Source organism: Pholis gunnellus (genome assembly GCF_910591455.1).
Source record: "Pholis gunnellus genome assembly, chromosome: 23".
Taxonomy (NCBI): domain Eukaryota; kingdom Metazoa; phylum Chordata; class Actinopteri; order Perciformes; family Pholidae; genus Pholis; species Pholis gunnellus.
Genome location: NC_136550.1, coordinates 16,265,276 through 16,282,634, shown reverse-complemented (window position 1 = coordinate 16,282,634; position 17,359 = coordinate 16,265,276). Strand labels below are relative to the sequence as shown.

General features: G+C 39.3%; 1 protein-coding gene across 1 annotated transcript in view; it reads left to right on the top strand.

Moving 5' to 3' along the window:
- ablim2 (actin binding LIM protein family, member 2) overlaps nt 1-16,155 on the top strand; it is an 85,958-nt gene extending 69,803 nt beyond the window's left edge. Inside the window, exons 16-24 of the mRNA XM_079184724.1 lie at nt 2,038-2,139; nt 3,574-3,627; nt 7,288-7,325; nt 7,552-7,660; nt 7,776-7,834; nt 8,898-8,958; nt 11,098-11,105; nt 11,213-11,293; nt 14,271-16,155. Coding sequence (XP_079040850.1) covers nt 2,038-2,139; nt 3,574-3,627; nt 7,288-7,325; nt 7,552-7,660; nt 7,776-7,834; nt 8,898-8,958; nt 11,098-11,105; nt 11,213-11,293; nt 14,271-14,384 — 626 coding nt within the window. The 3' untranslated portion in view covers nt 14,385-16,155. The remainder of the gene's footprint in view (nt 1-2,037; nt 2,140-3,573; nt 3,628-7,287; nt 7,326-7,551; nt 7,661-7,775; nt 7,835-8,897; nt 8,959-11,097; nt 11,106-11,212; nt 11,294-14,270) is intronic.
- The last annotated feature ends 1,204 nt before the right edge of the window (nt 16,156-17,359 follow it).

Sequence of the window (17,359 nt, the reverse complement as noted above, 5' to 3'; positions counted from 1 at the left end):
ACCTTATTAAGTTATTGTTTTATGGTTAATGAATTGGCTACACTTATTGTCAAATATGCAATCTGTTCACATGAATTTATCTCATCTCCTCCTTAACTCCCCAAGCCTCCATCACCTCCTACCTTAGCTCCAGATGTTTTATGGAGGATCTGCCCTACATTTAGACCTGCACTAATAGTACTTTGGTGTGTGTGTGTGTGTGTGTGTGTGTGTTTTTATGGGCATGTGTGTGATTGTGTGTATGTGCAGGAGATCACTCAGACCAGCACTAACAGCACTGCTGTGTATGTCAGTGATCTCATCCACTTGCATCCAGATCGCTGCCGATGGTTCCTCTTTGTCTGAGGGAGAAGAGTGTGTGTTCACTCAGCTAACACTCTCTCTCAATCTCTCTCTCTCCCTCCCTGTTTCTTACTCAAAACTCTGGATGTAGAGTGTTTATTACTTTTGGTCTTAAGGGTGTCAGTGACTCCATCACCCAGCCTGCCTGTGATGTAACATAATGGGTCGGAACCTGGTTGTGATCATAGATACACAACACACACATGCATGCAGTCAGCAAAATGTTAATGCATGTTACATTTACATTTACGCTTAAGCACCTAAAACCTAGACCGATGTAATAAAACCCATAGGGTAACTTTCAGTGGCATTTTTTGCACCTACACTTAATAATAATAATCATAGAAATATTCAGAATAAGTTGAGATTTTGTAGTGTAAACTTGAAAGTGATGAGAACAAATCGCTCTGGTACTAGTACTACCACTAACAATAACTTTTAGCATTTAGCTCTAAAGCTAAGTGGGAAGTAATTGACCCTTCGCTAAGCCCTGCCCCACTGCTACTCTATCAAGCTGTCAGAGCCACAATGGAGCACACACTGTCACTAACCCTGAATAAATATTTTCTATTTTTAGGAAAAAACTTAAAAGTGATTTCGGAGAGAAGCAGACAGAAGGGTCTACAATATGCGTTTAAAGGATATATGTCAAACTGATTCAGCAACAAAAACATTAAAAAGTTATAGATAGAAGCTAACGAGTTTACTACTTCACAATGTTTAACCATGACTAGCTCAAAATCCACAAAACCAGCCTGAAAATGTAGAAAATCTGAACCGATTGTATGATAGAGGATCGGACGGGGAGTCTGCTTTAGGTAGGTTTCAGGACAAGTTTTGAAATAGTCACTTCAGCGGCTTCAATGCAGTGTAAAGCAGTTTGTACTGTAAAGCAGCATGACATTATTTCGTATGTAATCCACACAATCAAGAACTTGGAAGTATAAAGACGTAATTTGCGTACTTCAATAACGGCCCTTCCGTTATTATTTTTACCCAAACAACGACTAACATTGGCTTTGGCTTATAAGCATCACCAGAAGTTATTGGACTGTGGTTGTGAGCAGGAGCTCCATTGGTCTTCATTCCAGCCCTCCTGGGTAAAAAAAATATAATTGGAGATATAAGTGTGGTTTCGGTGAAGATGGGTGGTCTCTATCTATGTGAAAGTAGCTGCTGCTTGGCAATGAGATGAGCCACATGAGGTGGTTCAGACGCCTAGTATACCTTCCTGTGGTTGTCTGGACACCTAAAGGGGAACTTCAGGATACTATGGAGAGATTACATCACCAAGCTCGACTAATGCTCGGGGCTCTCCAACAAGATCTGGAGGACGCCACTGGGGAAAAAAAGATTTGGGCAGAGGGACAACGTGCTGTAACTTTAGTGGTAGTATTCAAAATGTATACTGGATGATTTTTGTCTCTCATCACTTAACAGATCAGTAGGCTGGTAGGATTCTCTTCTTAAAAGTCAGACATTGTTTCATTATAATAGATAAATACAGTAAATGGCTGGGTTATCAAGTCACCTGCATCAATGTAATGTGATAATCAAAGCTTCATATTTGAGCGTTTTTAATATTCTTACCTTAATGCTGCCTTTTTTCGCCCTCCAACACCCTTTGTTTTACCCTACACCTTTTCCCTTTTGCTTTTTTATCCAATGCCCACCAAACTCTATCCCCAACTGAAGGTAGTGAAAGTGGTCGGAGTACCCCCAGCTTATCCACTTATTCTGATGGCAAATCCCCTTCCTCTACATACGTGGCTGCTCCCCGGCATTTCCACGTACCAGGTAGGCCATAACCGCACCGCTTGGCTTGCAACTCAACTTCATTTCTCCTACATCTTTATGCATTATATAGACTACAGTATGCTGTCATTAGTGACACTAAAAACACTGTTACATTCACTATTAGAATCTCTTGTAGAAAAGGAAATGTCATTATTTGATTTGATACTAAGATTTAGGTTAGGTTACCAGCCAATACATTAACACCAAGCTGACCTCTTGGGACTGAGTTCAAAGTCAGTTGTATCTCTAACTCACCCAATAGTGAGTTAGGTGTACTACCCACACAGCATTTCTACATTACTGTAGATAGGTTCAAACTTCAACCCTTGGAGGTTAGGAAAGATTTTTATATGTTTAACAAATAAAAAACATTTTCCAGTTATTGGGACTTATTTCTCTCCAGGTACATATAGATAAGTCTTGTGAAGCTATCAACGTGTGTTTGTTAAGGGCCCTCATGCAAGAACATTTTTAAATTTTTATCCCAAACCTCTCACTTTTTGTGAGGTTCAGTAAGTCTGATTGAGAAAATCATCTGAAGTAAAAAAACTAAATAGCTTGTTTCAACTTGATGACTGCCACTTGTACATGAGAAGTTGCGTGTTTGTGGGATTTCCTCATTGACATAATAGATGGTCGACTCCGTCCTCCAGTTTCATTCACAAAAATGTAAGAGAAAATTCAACCTTCGAGTCACTCAAACAGAAAAATAACTCTTATGTTGGAAGCAAGTTAAGTGGAAAAACAGCCAAAGATTATCCACATAATGGCGTTCATAGTCATCGTACTTGTTGCTTGTATTGTTCCAGATACTGGCAGGCACTGAAACCAGCCAGGGAAATGACACACATGGGTTGTTTTATTGTGAGTCATGTTTCTGCTGTGACTTAATGCGTGACAGTTTCTACTAAGCATCTAAGGTGGATTAGATCAGCCTCAGGTAAAACATTCTGTCTTCCAGGATTGATGCAACAAGACTTACATTAACTTTCAACTTTCTATATTCTTGTGATGTGTACATTATCAATTTTGGGGCCCTTTCTTTATTTGACAATCTCTTAAGAATGCTAATACAAGTAGACTGATTGATGCCGGAGGGCCATGTGTGGTTCCTGATATTATTCTTTGAGTGACATAGGATTGTTCTGTATCAAATAACCTCCCTTTTAACAAAAAACAAGATATTGATATATTTTGAAAATGTTGCATGAATAATATTAAAAGTGCTGATGTTCTGATGTGCCATAATATTTATGACAAATGTCTTGTGTTGAATCATGCTATTCTGCGGCCCCCTTTTTGCTTCTTCAAAATATCTCATACCTCAATAACTGGTAACTCATGCATCTTTTTCTCCATTCTCTCCCTTTCTTTCTCTCCCTCCCATGTTGGCTTCTTCCGTTTTCTTTCCTCTGCATCTGTTCACATCTTCAGAGACTCTGGTCAAAGATAATATCTATAGAAAACCCCCCATCTACAAACAGCATGGTACAGTCTACTCTTAACACTTCCACCTCGAGTCTGGTCTCTGCACGATGTGTTGCATGTCGCCTGCCAGTCATCTGTTTATCCCAGTTCTCCTCCCTTTTCACTGTAGCCTTCACTCATCTAGTAGACTCCATGGATCTACATGCATAAGGCTGGTGTAAGATTTCTGCACCCACTGTATGTTATAAAAAATCAAGGTTGAACATTAGGATGTTGGGCAATGTGTGATAAAACAAAGCAAAAGAAACGTAGAATTTTGCAAAACAAAGCTTTGATGCAAGAAAGCAACAATTGACCCTGGCCTCCACATGTTGAAATATTAACAGTGAGTATGTTGCGTTTCTAACCACACCCAGTGATGTCACAGGAGATGTTTTTCATTAGGTTACAAATGAAAAACACTTTCTGTGACATCACTGATTGGGGTGTTGCCAGACTCTTAACAGCAGCAGCAGTTTTTTGCTCCCTGTGATGCAGTGTAGATTTGGTAACAAAGAGTTCTTCCCTCCAGTTAAATTCCAATATTTGATCTGACATTGCAACACTATGTCATGTTGACTATTTATTTTGACATTACAACCAATTTGGTATTGGTTGTTGGAATTGGAGCTCTTGGGTGTTACAGTAGTTTGCTCACCTCGCATGTCTGCACTCATCTCACCAGGTCATTTGTTGGTTTTCATGGTGATGCTGTGACTGTGTTTTCCACTGTGAGAGGTTGGGTACAGGATTCACTTTGTGAAGTGTCATTAGTGTAGATCTGATCACTGTTCAAATCTCTTTCTCTCCCCTAACCACTGTCTGTGTGTCCTGATTTATGATGTACGGTTTTCAATGTAGTCCTAGGAGCTCTGATCAGCTCTATCACCCAAAGAAATAATCATCTTTATTGAATACGACAAGTAAATCGGTTACATATGGCATAGTCCTACAGATGCATGAACATGCTGTCAGCATCTTGATTGTATACATACAAGCAGACATGAGGTCACTGACAAGGTGTGTGCTGTCTGCCAAAAAAATGTGAATCTACTTTGTTCCAAGTTAAGACTGCTCCTTGTGCTTTAACCATGGAGCTGTGTAAAGTGAAATACTATGAACAATGGACTGCACCTACAAAACATTTGTGGGAATCCAGCCTATTGGTTAAGTTATTTGATACATGATAAGAGGGTTTTCACCAATGTTATCTAGATAACTAATTCCATATGGTAATGCTTTAGCATGCAGTATGTTAGGTGATCTTAACATTGTCCAAAAGAAAGGATTCATCCTCTTCAATTAATTTGTGCTCATGGAATGTTAATTGACATAACATAACATTAAACAATTGTATGGATAACAAACGGTATGTAGAAGGGAGGGCAAATGTAACACAATTTTGTTTTGCATGCTAACAGTTTGAAGTATATCCAAAATCAAATCAAAGCAGTTAAGATGACATTTTCCTTGACCTGACAACCTGACAACACTGTTTAATTTGCACCGTATTAGGTTATACAGTGTTATGTGTGCAGCTAAATTATAGCGAGCTAGTATTGCTGAAACAATGTCCAATGTAACATCACAACAAAAAAGGAATAATGAATGGACAAGGACAAATGTAATGAGAGTGAGAACATACAATATTAATATGACAACTTGTAACTTAATTTCTTATTGTTACAGTAAATTGACATTGATTGTCCAGCCATAGACAATCGTAATGAGGCTCTTTTATTAAGTAAACAGAGAGTTTGAATATGTTATTTGTGTGCAGGATTTATTTATTCCATAGCACAGGTTATAAATTGGGTCAGTCAGTTGTTTTTCTCCATGACACCTACTAGACTTTATAGAGTGTTGCAGGGATGACATAGTTTTGTAGACAAACCTAGAAGTTAGCATAGATTTTTTTTTTAAAAATTAGATTGGCTATTATTGCATAAAATAAGCTCTGTGACAAACAAACGTTTATGATACTTACAGGTTTTGGTCAGCAGGATAATCTTAACACTTTTATGAATTTGTAAGCCAAATGCAACCGCCAGAAGTAAAAAGCTAACATTAGGCTATAAATGAACTACACCACAGTCGCGTGACTTCATGTCACCCCCACTAAGCTAAAGGCAGACTAATGTACGGCGTGATGATGTTTAGTAGTTTAATTTGGCCACTTGTTTGCAACCGTCTTTTTTTAAACACATAAAAGCTTAAAAATGTTTAGGTGGGGTATTACGTACAGGACTGTCTCAGAAAATTAGAATATTGTGATAAAGTTCTTTATTTTGTGTAATGCAATTAAAAAAACAAAAATGTCATGCATTCTGGATTCATTACAAATCAACTGAAATATTGCAAGCCTTTTATTCTTTTAATATTGCTGATTATGGCTTACAGCTTAAGAAAACTCAAATATCCTATCTCTAAATATTAGAATATCATGAAAAAGTATACTAGTAGGGTATTCAACTAATCACTTGAATCGTCTAATTAACTCGAAACACCTGCAAGGGTTTCCTGAGCCTTGAAAAACACTCAGCTTGGTTCAGTAAACTAAATCACACGTATGGGGATTATCACAATATTCTAATTTTCTGAGACAGTCCTGTATGTATTTTATGGCCTAGAACTAAATGTTAAGGCATCTAACCAAAAACCCATTTACGGGTTTTTAGGACTTCTTCCTGCAGCACTCTAAAGTAATGGAGTCAAAGCTACAGGACATAAAGTCGGAATGATAAATTGCCTCTTTGGTAGATAAAACTTGACCTCAAGGAGGCCCTTCCAGTGGAGAAAATGTGAAGAAGTGATGGATTCCCTTCCAGTACGCTAAATGTGATGAAGTACGCTCTAGGGTGCCCTTCCAGTAAAGAAAAAGTGATGGAGTGCCCTCTAGGATGCCCTCACAGTGACGATAACGTGATGAAGTGCCCTTTCGGATTCCCTTCTAGCAAAGAAAGTGTGATGAAGTGCTCTTTGGGATGCCCTTCCCGTGAAGTAAACATGATGAAATACCCTTAAGGGCACCCCTCCAGTCGAGAAAACATGATGAAGTGCCTTCTAGGATGCCCTTCCAGTGGAGAAACTGCCCTCTATATATCCCTTATATGTTTTGCCACTGCACTGATGATGCTTGCGCAGAGTTAAAAACATTTATTACAATAGTTATTAATTCAATTTGAATATATCTTGAGTACAAGTGGAATCCTTGTGCTGATGGTGACACTAGAGAAAGAGGAAGGAGGTCAACAAAAATAGATTTACTCCTCTTCTTCCTGGGAAAAAAGATTATTCAAATCTCATCGAAATCCAGCCATTTAGTGTCATGGATCAAAATATTTTGTCATAGGAAAGTTTTGACCAAGGCCAGTGGTTCAGATCCTCACGAGATCATGGATATCTTATATATATATATAGATATCAGATATGATTTTCATTGTAAACAGGACTGTAGTTGTTAGGGTATCTCGCTCTGGTGACCAATGGGTCAGACTCCCAAAATGTCAGTGTCGACCTCTATGTATAACATTGAAAGAAATGGCTGCATCCCACTCCATGTAGATGATGTGATGTCATGGTCCAGGGCTGTAAAGTTAATAGTTCAGCACAATAGTTCAGCACAAATGGACCATCAATAGTTCAGATGGTCCAGCACAATAACATCTGACTGTTTTACAGCTTCTAGAACATCCTGGCAGGATGGGGAGGATAGCAAGGTGTGTGTGTGTGTGTGTGTGTGTGTGTGTGTGTGTGTGTGTGTGTGTGTGTGTGTGTGTGTGTGTGTGTATCTGTTGCTTTTCAAGACATTTTCTTAAACTTTACAAATGCTGTTCATCCATTTACTAAATCACTAACTCATACTTTGCCATCACCTCTCTCTCTCTCTCTCTCTCTCTCTCTCTCTCTCTCTCTCTCTCTCTCTCTCTCTCTCTCTGTGTGTAGAGGACCAGTTGGATGATCTTGAAGAGTGAGATTGATGGACAGATGGGTCCAGAAGACCTGGACCCCCGCAAATCGACCTGCAGTTTGCCTACTGACACCTCCCAGCCTAGTGAGTAGCTGATCTCAAGTTCAGCCTGGTGTGAGTGGCATGAATTAAAAAAGAATTGATATTAACCGGTAGCTCAAAAAGGACATGAGAATGACTATTTTTTTTATCTTGGCAGATTTCCCATACAATAAGTCTGCATCCTTACCCGGCTATGGAAGGAATGGCATCTACAAGGTGAGCTGCAAAATCTCTGCACTAATGCACACAATGTAGTCTAGTAGGAAATGAGCACGTACTTCAAAACAATCCATGCTTCCTGTAATTTAGACATATCAGCCAAAAACTGTCCTTGCACATATTCTTAATTGAGTCAGAGCTTGAGCCACTATTGCGACATTTCAAAATTACTTCAAAATATTGAAAGAAACAGGCACCCTAAGGAACAGACACAGTAGTGCACATCAATCCAAATCAAGTCAAGTCAGTTTTTTAGCCAATAGCTGATCTGCTCTGAGCACATTGATCGTCACCAGTCCAGTTACTCAGGAAATATGTGTCTCTTCCAAATAGGTTGGAGTAACTTGGGGATTTGCTTACACTCTGTCTGATCGTCTTTTTTTCTGCATCTTGAGATCTCAGGAAGTACTTTGACCAGAGCTAAGCTTATAAAACCCAAACTTTAATAAATCCTAGTTGTACCTGAACACATCTTTTACCTTAAACAAACAGTAGTCTAAACCATTGACTATGCCATGGGGGGGGGTGCTACGCGCAGGTGAGCGACTGTTGCATCGTGCGCGCAGATCGGGGCGGAACACCGCCGTGCGCGATACAGAGAGCAGGGGAATTGAAAACGCGCGACCATGTAGTGACAGACATGACATGCCGGCGTGTAAATAAATTAAGCACAAGTACTCGTCCTTCCAGCTCCCGTCTCTCGGCTTTTCTACTTCTTCTACTCTTCTACTTCTACAGGGTGCGCGCATGACAGCGCTCATCTCGTTCGCCCCCTGGTGGTTGGCTGATTCAGGAAGCGTTTGATTTGATATGTAGCAGAGCACGTATTTTAAACGTTAATATCGCAGACGATCATGCTCATTTAATCGTGGCAGCCAAAATCGTGATCGCAATTAAAATTCGATTAATTGTGCAGACTGAAAAAAAAGCATAATGCGTCTCTGGTATTGTTCAGGGGGCCGGACCAAATGTGGAGGCGGGCCGCATCCGGCCCGCGGGCTGTAGTTTGGCGACCACTGGTCTAAGTCATCTGTGGTTACATGTGTTTGTGTTCCTATAGGCTGCTGAGATGGTGGATGATGAACTGGACGCAGACTCCCAGAGCTGGGGAGGCATGAGAGGTGAGAGTGAAAATAAATTTACAATGTTTATTTCCCATTCTTTGTTCTGTTCCTCTTTATGTTAATGTTTGCAAGCTTTTGTTGGTGTTGATAATCGATCAGCTTCATTCCTAAAATACAAACAATACATACAATACACTCTGCAGATACGGCCGATGGTAAGATTTTCTTATCCTGTTGGCTCTACTCAGCACTTTGGATTTGAAATCAAACAATGTCTGAGTACAGTTCTGACTTTGGTGAAGTTGTGTAAAAAATAGACTTGTAGCCCTTTCTTGGACAATTCAATAATATTATACATTGGAATGTCAATCAACTAACCTTAATCCAGCTGCTTCACTGCTGAGGGGCAGACTGAAGTCTGATATCAGCAAGAAGTAGAGATGTTTACAGGTCCAAGTCAGGTCTCAAGTCTTTGAGCTATAGTCCAAGTCAGGTCTCAAGTCTTTGAGCTATAGTCCAAGTCAGGTCTCAAGTCTTTGAGCTATAGTCCAAGTCAGGTCTCAAGTCTTTGAGCTAGAGTCCAAGTCAGGTCTCAAGTCTTTGAGCTAGAGTCCAAGTCAAGTCTTAAATCTTTGAGCTAGAGTCCAAGTCAAGTATTGAGTCTTTAGTCACAAGTCCAAATAAATTCTCGAGTCTTTGGTCAAAAGTCGAAGTTTAGTCTTGAGTCCTTGGTCACAAGTCCAAGTGAAGTCTCCAGTCTCTTATGGTTTTAATGCATGTTTTATTATTTGCTGCATGCCATCAAGTTTGCTTAGAACACGGCATAGCTATATCTAAGGAATTCAAGCTTGTATCATTCCGAGTGGAGTAACGGACCATTGTTGATCCATGATCCGTACGGATTGACAAGCATGTGAACAACAGATTAATTAGACAGTTTAACGTTAACCATCACAGTGTGAAATAAAGTTTTACTGATGATCGTTATCCGCCAATATTCAGTAAAATATGTGATCAGGACATCATTTATGCTTTTCTAGATACAGATCTCTGATAATGTTACATTGTAAACAATTAATCAGTGTTTGAATCAACACAAGGAAAACGAAGTTTCCATTCACTCACATTATGATGCGTTCAGGCTGTTCAGTTAAGTGAGTATTGGGCAAAAGTAAATTATGAAGTAATTATAAATTATATAATCATGATGTGTTCACATCTGTAAAATGTTGGTGAGAAACTTGAATAAATCCAGTTGTTTGAAGGAGATGTTTTCACATGAATATGAAATAGATATTAGAGATGAATTATGAGCTGTTTACACTAGATCTAATAATACATCATTAAAACTACTAATGAAAGGATTTGTTCTAATCCATGAAAATACAATCTTTTAAGCATCTACATGCTTCCACTAGCTCAGATTATGGAAAACAACAAAGTGTGTTATCATGATTATGCAGACGACACACAAATCTACATAACTATATCACCAGGGCACTATAATCCCATACAATGGCTGGGTAAATACATTGAACAAATCAACAACTGGATGTTCCAGAATGTTCTTCAATTAAACAAAGTAAATAAAACAGAAGTAATTGTTTTTGGTACCAAGGATGAATGATTGACAGTCAGCACTCAGCTTCAATCACTGATGTTAAAAACCACAAACCAAGCCAGAAATCTAGGTGTAGTTATGGATTCAGACCTCAAATCAGCGTACTATCACCTGAAGAATATATTAAGGATTAGAGGACTTATGTCTCAACAGGATTTAGAAAAACTTGTCCATTCATTTATCTTCAGTTTGCTGCTGCCTTTAATTGAACCAGATTCAAGGATATTAATCAATTTCCTGCATTTCTGCATTTTACTACTGTATTTTATTTCTTACGCTGCTTTTTAGTGTTTTAATGACTGTTTTTAGTGTTTCAATGAATGTTCTTAATTGTTTTTAAATCTCTTTTTCTTTTGCCTTATGTTTTGATGCAGGGGGGGGGCAGGTGCAGAGCAACTATTTGTAAAGCTTTTGACGCCTTTGAAACCTAATATTTCTAAGGAGATTTGAGTCCACAAGGTGTAATTTATTTTCAGGCTCTGTTGTGGTAGTTTTCATAATGGGTCTGCTATTCAAATAAAAACTTGTTGTTCCATTAGATTAATTCTCTCTTTCTCTCTTTTCCTCCATCGCAGAATACAAGGTAAGATTTTCCTCATTTGTTAATATTCTTGACAGCTTTGTTTGTACTTGTTATAATAATTGTATTCTCTAATAAATCTTCCACAATGCTTACTTTGTGTTTGTCAGATCTACCCTTATGAAATGCTGGCAGTGACGCATAGAGTGAAAGTGAAGCTTCCCAGAGAAGTAGATCGCACCAGACTGGAGGTGAGCTCTGATCTTCTTGTCCCTGCTCTGTACTGTTTCCCCTTCTATCCACAGGTCATTAAAAAGCCTGAGAACATGTTCAATTGTGGTTTAAAGAAGGAAAAACCATAGTTATGCAGTTTGGGTAAAGCAGCCAGACAGCTTAGCCAGGTGGGATAAATGATGGCATTGTTGCTTTTTTTTCCTTGCTTTTTTAAGAAATATATATACTGTCGGGCCAAAAGTACGTGGAGTGGGGTGTTTTTTGTAAATATTTTATTATCGGCAGTAGTATGGTTCTACTTTCTGACTTGAATCACATTACTTACTCATGCACTGGGACACACCAAGTTTCATGTCTTGAAATATAAAAATTAGGCTTAAAGCTTAATGTCCCGTAATAACTATTTTCCTGCAGCTGTTATTCTTACGCTACCCATTTACAGATTCAGAACTTTCTTTATGTTTCTTCAGTTTAAATCAGGACATATCTAGTCTGTAAAGTCATCTCAAATAAAGTTTTTTCACCCCTTTTAAAATATTTAAACTTTCAGTAACCCTAATATGAGAACTCCCATTGAGCCTTGAGGGAGAAATATTCCAATCACTATTCCTGATCCTTGACCCCAAAGTGCTGCTGGTTTACTCAACCTCAGCAGCCCATCTCATATCAAAACTCAAACTCAGATTCCAGACGGAGTCGCTTCACCATGAGGCAATACAACATTTGGGACATTCGGGACATTTTGGGCCTGTTACTGGTGGCTGCTGTAAATTTTGGCTTGACATGGCATGAACTCTCTGAACTCCAACCTCTATCAACTTGGCCAGCTTCACTTTATCAAAGTAAAACCCTTTTGTGGAGACTTCTGACATGCTGTGCTATGATTGTGGAGAGTTATAGGCTTACTGCTGCATTATTTCAAAGACAAAAGTGCCTTTTTTTCCAGGCAAACCTGAACATTTTCAATTTGAGCTGTGTGCCATCTTCATTCAGCATTAACCAGTAACATATACACTGATATTTACACATCTCAACAAATCTCACAAGTGTTAGTGTTATTAAACCATCAAAATGATTCAAATAGACCTTGTAGTTAGAGAGACAGACTCTTTTGAGTGTGGGTATATATTTTTCGAGCATAGGCTTAAAAATAGGCTTAGAGGTTAAAAGGTGATGAATCATTTATTTTTTTGGTATTTTGGTCAGACACATATGCAACGCTGATTACCGTAATATGTGTGGTATTTGTTATAAATGTACGTTGGTATATAGAGGGTGATAAGAAGCTGTACATGGAGGGACGTAGGACCCAGGGGAATGTAGGTGAAGGAAACAGGAAGAGACTCCACACAAACAGCTGTACACTGCTTGCTGCCGCCAGTTCTTGTGTTATGAGATAGAAATTAAGTGCCACATCCTTGAAAGTTTGCAGTGCAGCAGCGGATTTACAACCACAAGCTTTCTTAGGCTTGATTTATTCTTTAACTTGTCTAAGAAAAGAAGGTAACAATAAAAGGTGACTGGATAGAAAGTCAGCCTCCAATAATTGTTATGATGATAACTTTATTATGTAACACTTTGTGTTGAATAATAGAGATTGTATTCTCCGTCATTTTACTATGTTATTATCCTGTCAGCATGGCAGGTGAAACATTAAAGGGATCTGGGTGTTTTTCCCTCAGGGTATCACTCCACATTCCTCCCTCTGTTGGTTGGTATGGAAACCAGGTGATTGGCTACCACACAGCAGTAGCCTGCCTCTAATTTACTATTACTATCATCATAGAGACGCACACCTGCTGAGCCCAGTACAGCCAAAGTTTTACAATAAAATGCCATATGCTTTTGTTCTGGGTTTAAATGAATACCATACATGTTTTTGTTCATAGCTGGGTTTTGACAGGGAGCTTTGTTTGGATGAACTTCTGAAGCACAGAATGTGGTGTGTTAAACCTCAATACAGAAGGCATTAGAAGGCCTGCTTTTGTGGTGGACAAGAACATGATCTTAGGTTTGGATGAATGTCTCCTATGTGATGCCAATCTGAGAGTGAGCTGCTACTGATTTAACATACAGCAGAAGTCAGGCTGGCCTGGAGGCAGAAATGATCTCATCGGTTCAGGTAAAGGTTTTGGTTGTCTGAGCCAAAGAAGCACAGAGGATGGTTGTGTTTCATGTGGTTCATTCGATGAAGCCCAGTGAAGATTCAACTAGACCGAGGACAATGCTTGTGTTCGTTTTTACTCCAGCATGTAGCAGCAGGATTTTAAACTGAAATCATTCATTTCAATGCATTGCTGTGATTTAGTGGATTCGATTTTGCTTCTCAGTGCTGCTCTTTATGGGAGCGCAGAAAACCAAATCTGAAGAAGCTATCACGTTAGCTATGTGGCGAAGTAGAAGCAACACCAACCCGCACGGAGTATAAAAGATCCAGTTACTGTTAAACTATGTCTAAGCATGCCACAGGTCTCAGAAGAGGTAAACCCATCGTGCCAGCTTCTGAGATGTAATTGCCACTTTTAGCCACAGGATTCAGCAAACCTTACATGGTATTATTTTATCACATGGTTGTGTTATTTTTCATAACCCACTAACCCTCCTGGAGGGTTTTTTCCATATATTCATCAAGTTTTCACAACAGAAAATAGCTTCTTGTCAATACATCCACAGTGGCCAATGTGAGCATCTTGCTGATCTGGCACCCCCTTCAGCAGACTATCTGGCAGTGCATTTCTTAAGATTATGAACTACAACACTTTAGTTGAGTTTAGAGAGGGAAAAGCTTATTGGGAAAAAGGCAATCTCATGTCTCAAACTTTATCCAACCTGAAGCCTTTTCATAGTGGTATAAACACTCTCCATCTTCATCATCAAAACTCACCAATAATGAGCAGTGAGGACAGTTTCTTCAAATTTGAACCTGCGTCATATAAAATATAGATCTATTGCGTTCATTAAGAATATTTTTCCCTCTGTGTTTGACCTTTTTAGAGACACCTATCTCCTGAGGACTTCCAGCAGGTTTTCGGCATGACCCTGGACCAGTTTGACCGCCTGGCGCTCTGGAAAAAGAATGACCTGAAGAAGAAGGCCCGCCTTTTTTAAACAGGAGGGGAAAAAAGCATCTCAACAAGCATCCGTCCTGTGTGGGAGGAAGCATAAAAGAAAACCACCCCATTGGAAATATCTATATATGCAGCACCATGATAGCCCTGCTCTCCACCTGTACAACGCCATGCCATCTGCCTGTGGGGTGCTCCGTGTGTTGAGGCAGCATCTAAAGCTTTTTGTATGCAATGTGGTCTGAATGTCTGACTGACGACCTTTCAGAGGAGGACGAGGAGCTGTGTTTGCATGGCCTGTGTTGATGCTCCTCTCCTCCCGTAAGGTTTCTGCATCCTTCTTCGCCCATCTCGACGCTTTCATACTCCTTGGCAAAATAATTACTAATTACGAACTAAGTCTTGTGCAGGCCTTCCCCGGGTTTCTGTGGTTCTGACTGTTTGATGTGCGCCTTTTCTGCTCGCTCAATTTTGATTGATCTCAAGTTTTCATTCTTCATTTGTCTCTTTATATCATCTGTTTGCTGCTCTGGCTTTTTCTCTCTCGCTGTCTCTCCATCATTATACGTTTTTCTTACAGTTACTGTTACATTGTCATGAAAGTTCATTTTTACAACCCTGCCATTACTTAAGGACATTGAAGAGACTGCAGACTGTACACACTGTTTAAGAATGTCAAGGCCAAAGACGGGGATAAGAAACAACTCCAGCTCCTGTGATCTCCTTCTTGAAAAGCACCTTACCATACACTTATGATTTCAGTTTTCCTTCATGTTCTTCTCTATCAGAGAAGTAGAGAAAGACTGGCAAGATAGTTTTGATATGCGGTCCCGTATATTACACAAGCATCTCATAAATCAGCACAGATAAGAGAGCCGCGGCTGAACAGGGGCCTCAACACGGCAGTGAATCACAGATAGGAGGGGGGTTTGGGACGGGCCCTGCAGAAAACATACAGTACAGTACTGTTTCAGGGTGTGCAAAGGTGTCAAACATGTAGGATTGCCACATGCCCTCACATCAAACAAACAAATGAAATTATTTTTATAAGCTATTTTTGACTTCTGGAAAGGATCATTATTCTAATCATGAGACGCAGCGAAATGAGAAATCATTGTTTTGCTACCAGAAAAAAAAGGCTCATGCTGACTTTGCAAAGCTTCACAGACCTGCAGCATAACAAGGGGGGTCTTGCTTGATTTGGATCTCAATACTCTAGCTGTGTTATATCCTCTCAGATTGAGATTTAACTCCTCATATGTTTGTTGTTTGAAAGCATTGTTACGTACAGTAAAACCTCCACATTTAAGTCCAACAGCTTTGCTTTTTTGATTTCTGGACCGTTCGTCGATCAACTTGCCAACTAACATACTGTAAGATGTATTTGAACGTATACTAGACATATACCAGATATAATTGTCTGCCATGGTGTATAACTCTTCAGGCATGCATGAGGATTGAGGTTTGTTCACTGACCTCAGATTAGAAATGTATGAAAACATTATCATCACTGTAGTTTGAGTGATTGGTTATTTTCTGGTTGAGTTGCATCAAATGAAATGCCCAGGTCAGCTGCTTACATTAGCCTCTGTAAGGTATTTATTTATTATTATGAGGAAGGGATTTTATTTTGAAATCTTAAGGGTGTAGTGTTGAATGAATAGCATCACAGAGTAGAGAGCTTTTGAAGAGAAACATCAAATTTTGAGTTTGTGTCAAATGAATTTTCCTCCTGTAAGTAACACACTAACTGTTGTCATGAAGCGTCATGTCCTCTTTCTAATATCCCTCTGCTATTAAAGTGCTTTATCCAAACTACAGAGTCACTATGGGTTTGAGTTTGAGTTTGTTCTATGAATGTGAAAAATGATCAGAATGACAATACTTAAAGTGTAACATATATTTATGGAGCTCTTTTTATAGGATGGAGAATGAAGGTGAGTGTTCGGCCTCTGACTCCATCATGTTGTTCCAAAGGTAAAAGATCAGAAAGCTCATTTTAAGCTAGAGAAATAAAACACTGAAGAAAAGAAGATGCACAGAAACACTAGTGTGAGATTTATACAGCTGTAGAACATTAAAGGAGCTGTAATTCACATTCTGATTCTAATATAACAGCAAACAACTATTGTCTATGTATATAGTGGAGTAATGTCTACCTGATTAGAGAATGAAGTCTCATTTCCTCTGGTTGTATTATCTTAAGTATGCACGTGAGCGTGCCCCACTGGTTTAATGTATCTTCATACAACGGGTTGTATGATATCCTACCAAGCGTTACCCCATATTTTTCATGCGTTTTCCTACAAATGTCCAGCAACACGTGTCTATTTACGCGCGTTATATGCATATGGTCTTTTTAAAGTAAACTTCCGTCTTCATTTGCTTAAACTCAGATTGCCATTTGGGATAAAACAACCATGGAAGTGCAATTTCTGAAGTACGCAAGTTACGTGACAAAAACATCAACACTGACTTCTGTTTTCACATGGGCAACGAACAGCAGTCTCCTTGTTTATTGGACTCACCCACCTCCCCTCCTAACCGCCCTGGCTGTGATTTAGCGGTCTTCATACGGCCTCATGTAAGATTAAGTGGATAATATACAAAATATTTTGTGGGATATCTAGGAATAGCGGCGCATTCATTTTCGTAGGTGCATAGCACCCACCCTCCGGTTCCCCCTCAGGTAAACACTGTTAGTTCTGTCAGCACCGCTAATGTCAGCTGCTGCCCCGGCCTATGATTATGAGCTGTCGCCATGTTGAGAGCCGTTGAGAGGAAATTGAAATGCTCCCAATCCATATCTTGCACCTTTAACATTAGATAGTTCCACAAAGGGCAAGTTCCACTAGGAGAAAATCAAGAGAGTTTTCCTAAATCCAGTTTAAACTTGGACTAAGTTTTCCTACAGCAATGAGGAATTATTAGCAACGTTACAGGTTTGTCCTACTTCAACCTCCAAATAAAGTGGGAACTACAAATAAAGTGGGAACTAATCTGGCCAAAGCATTGGCT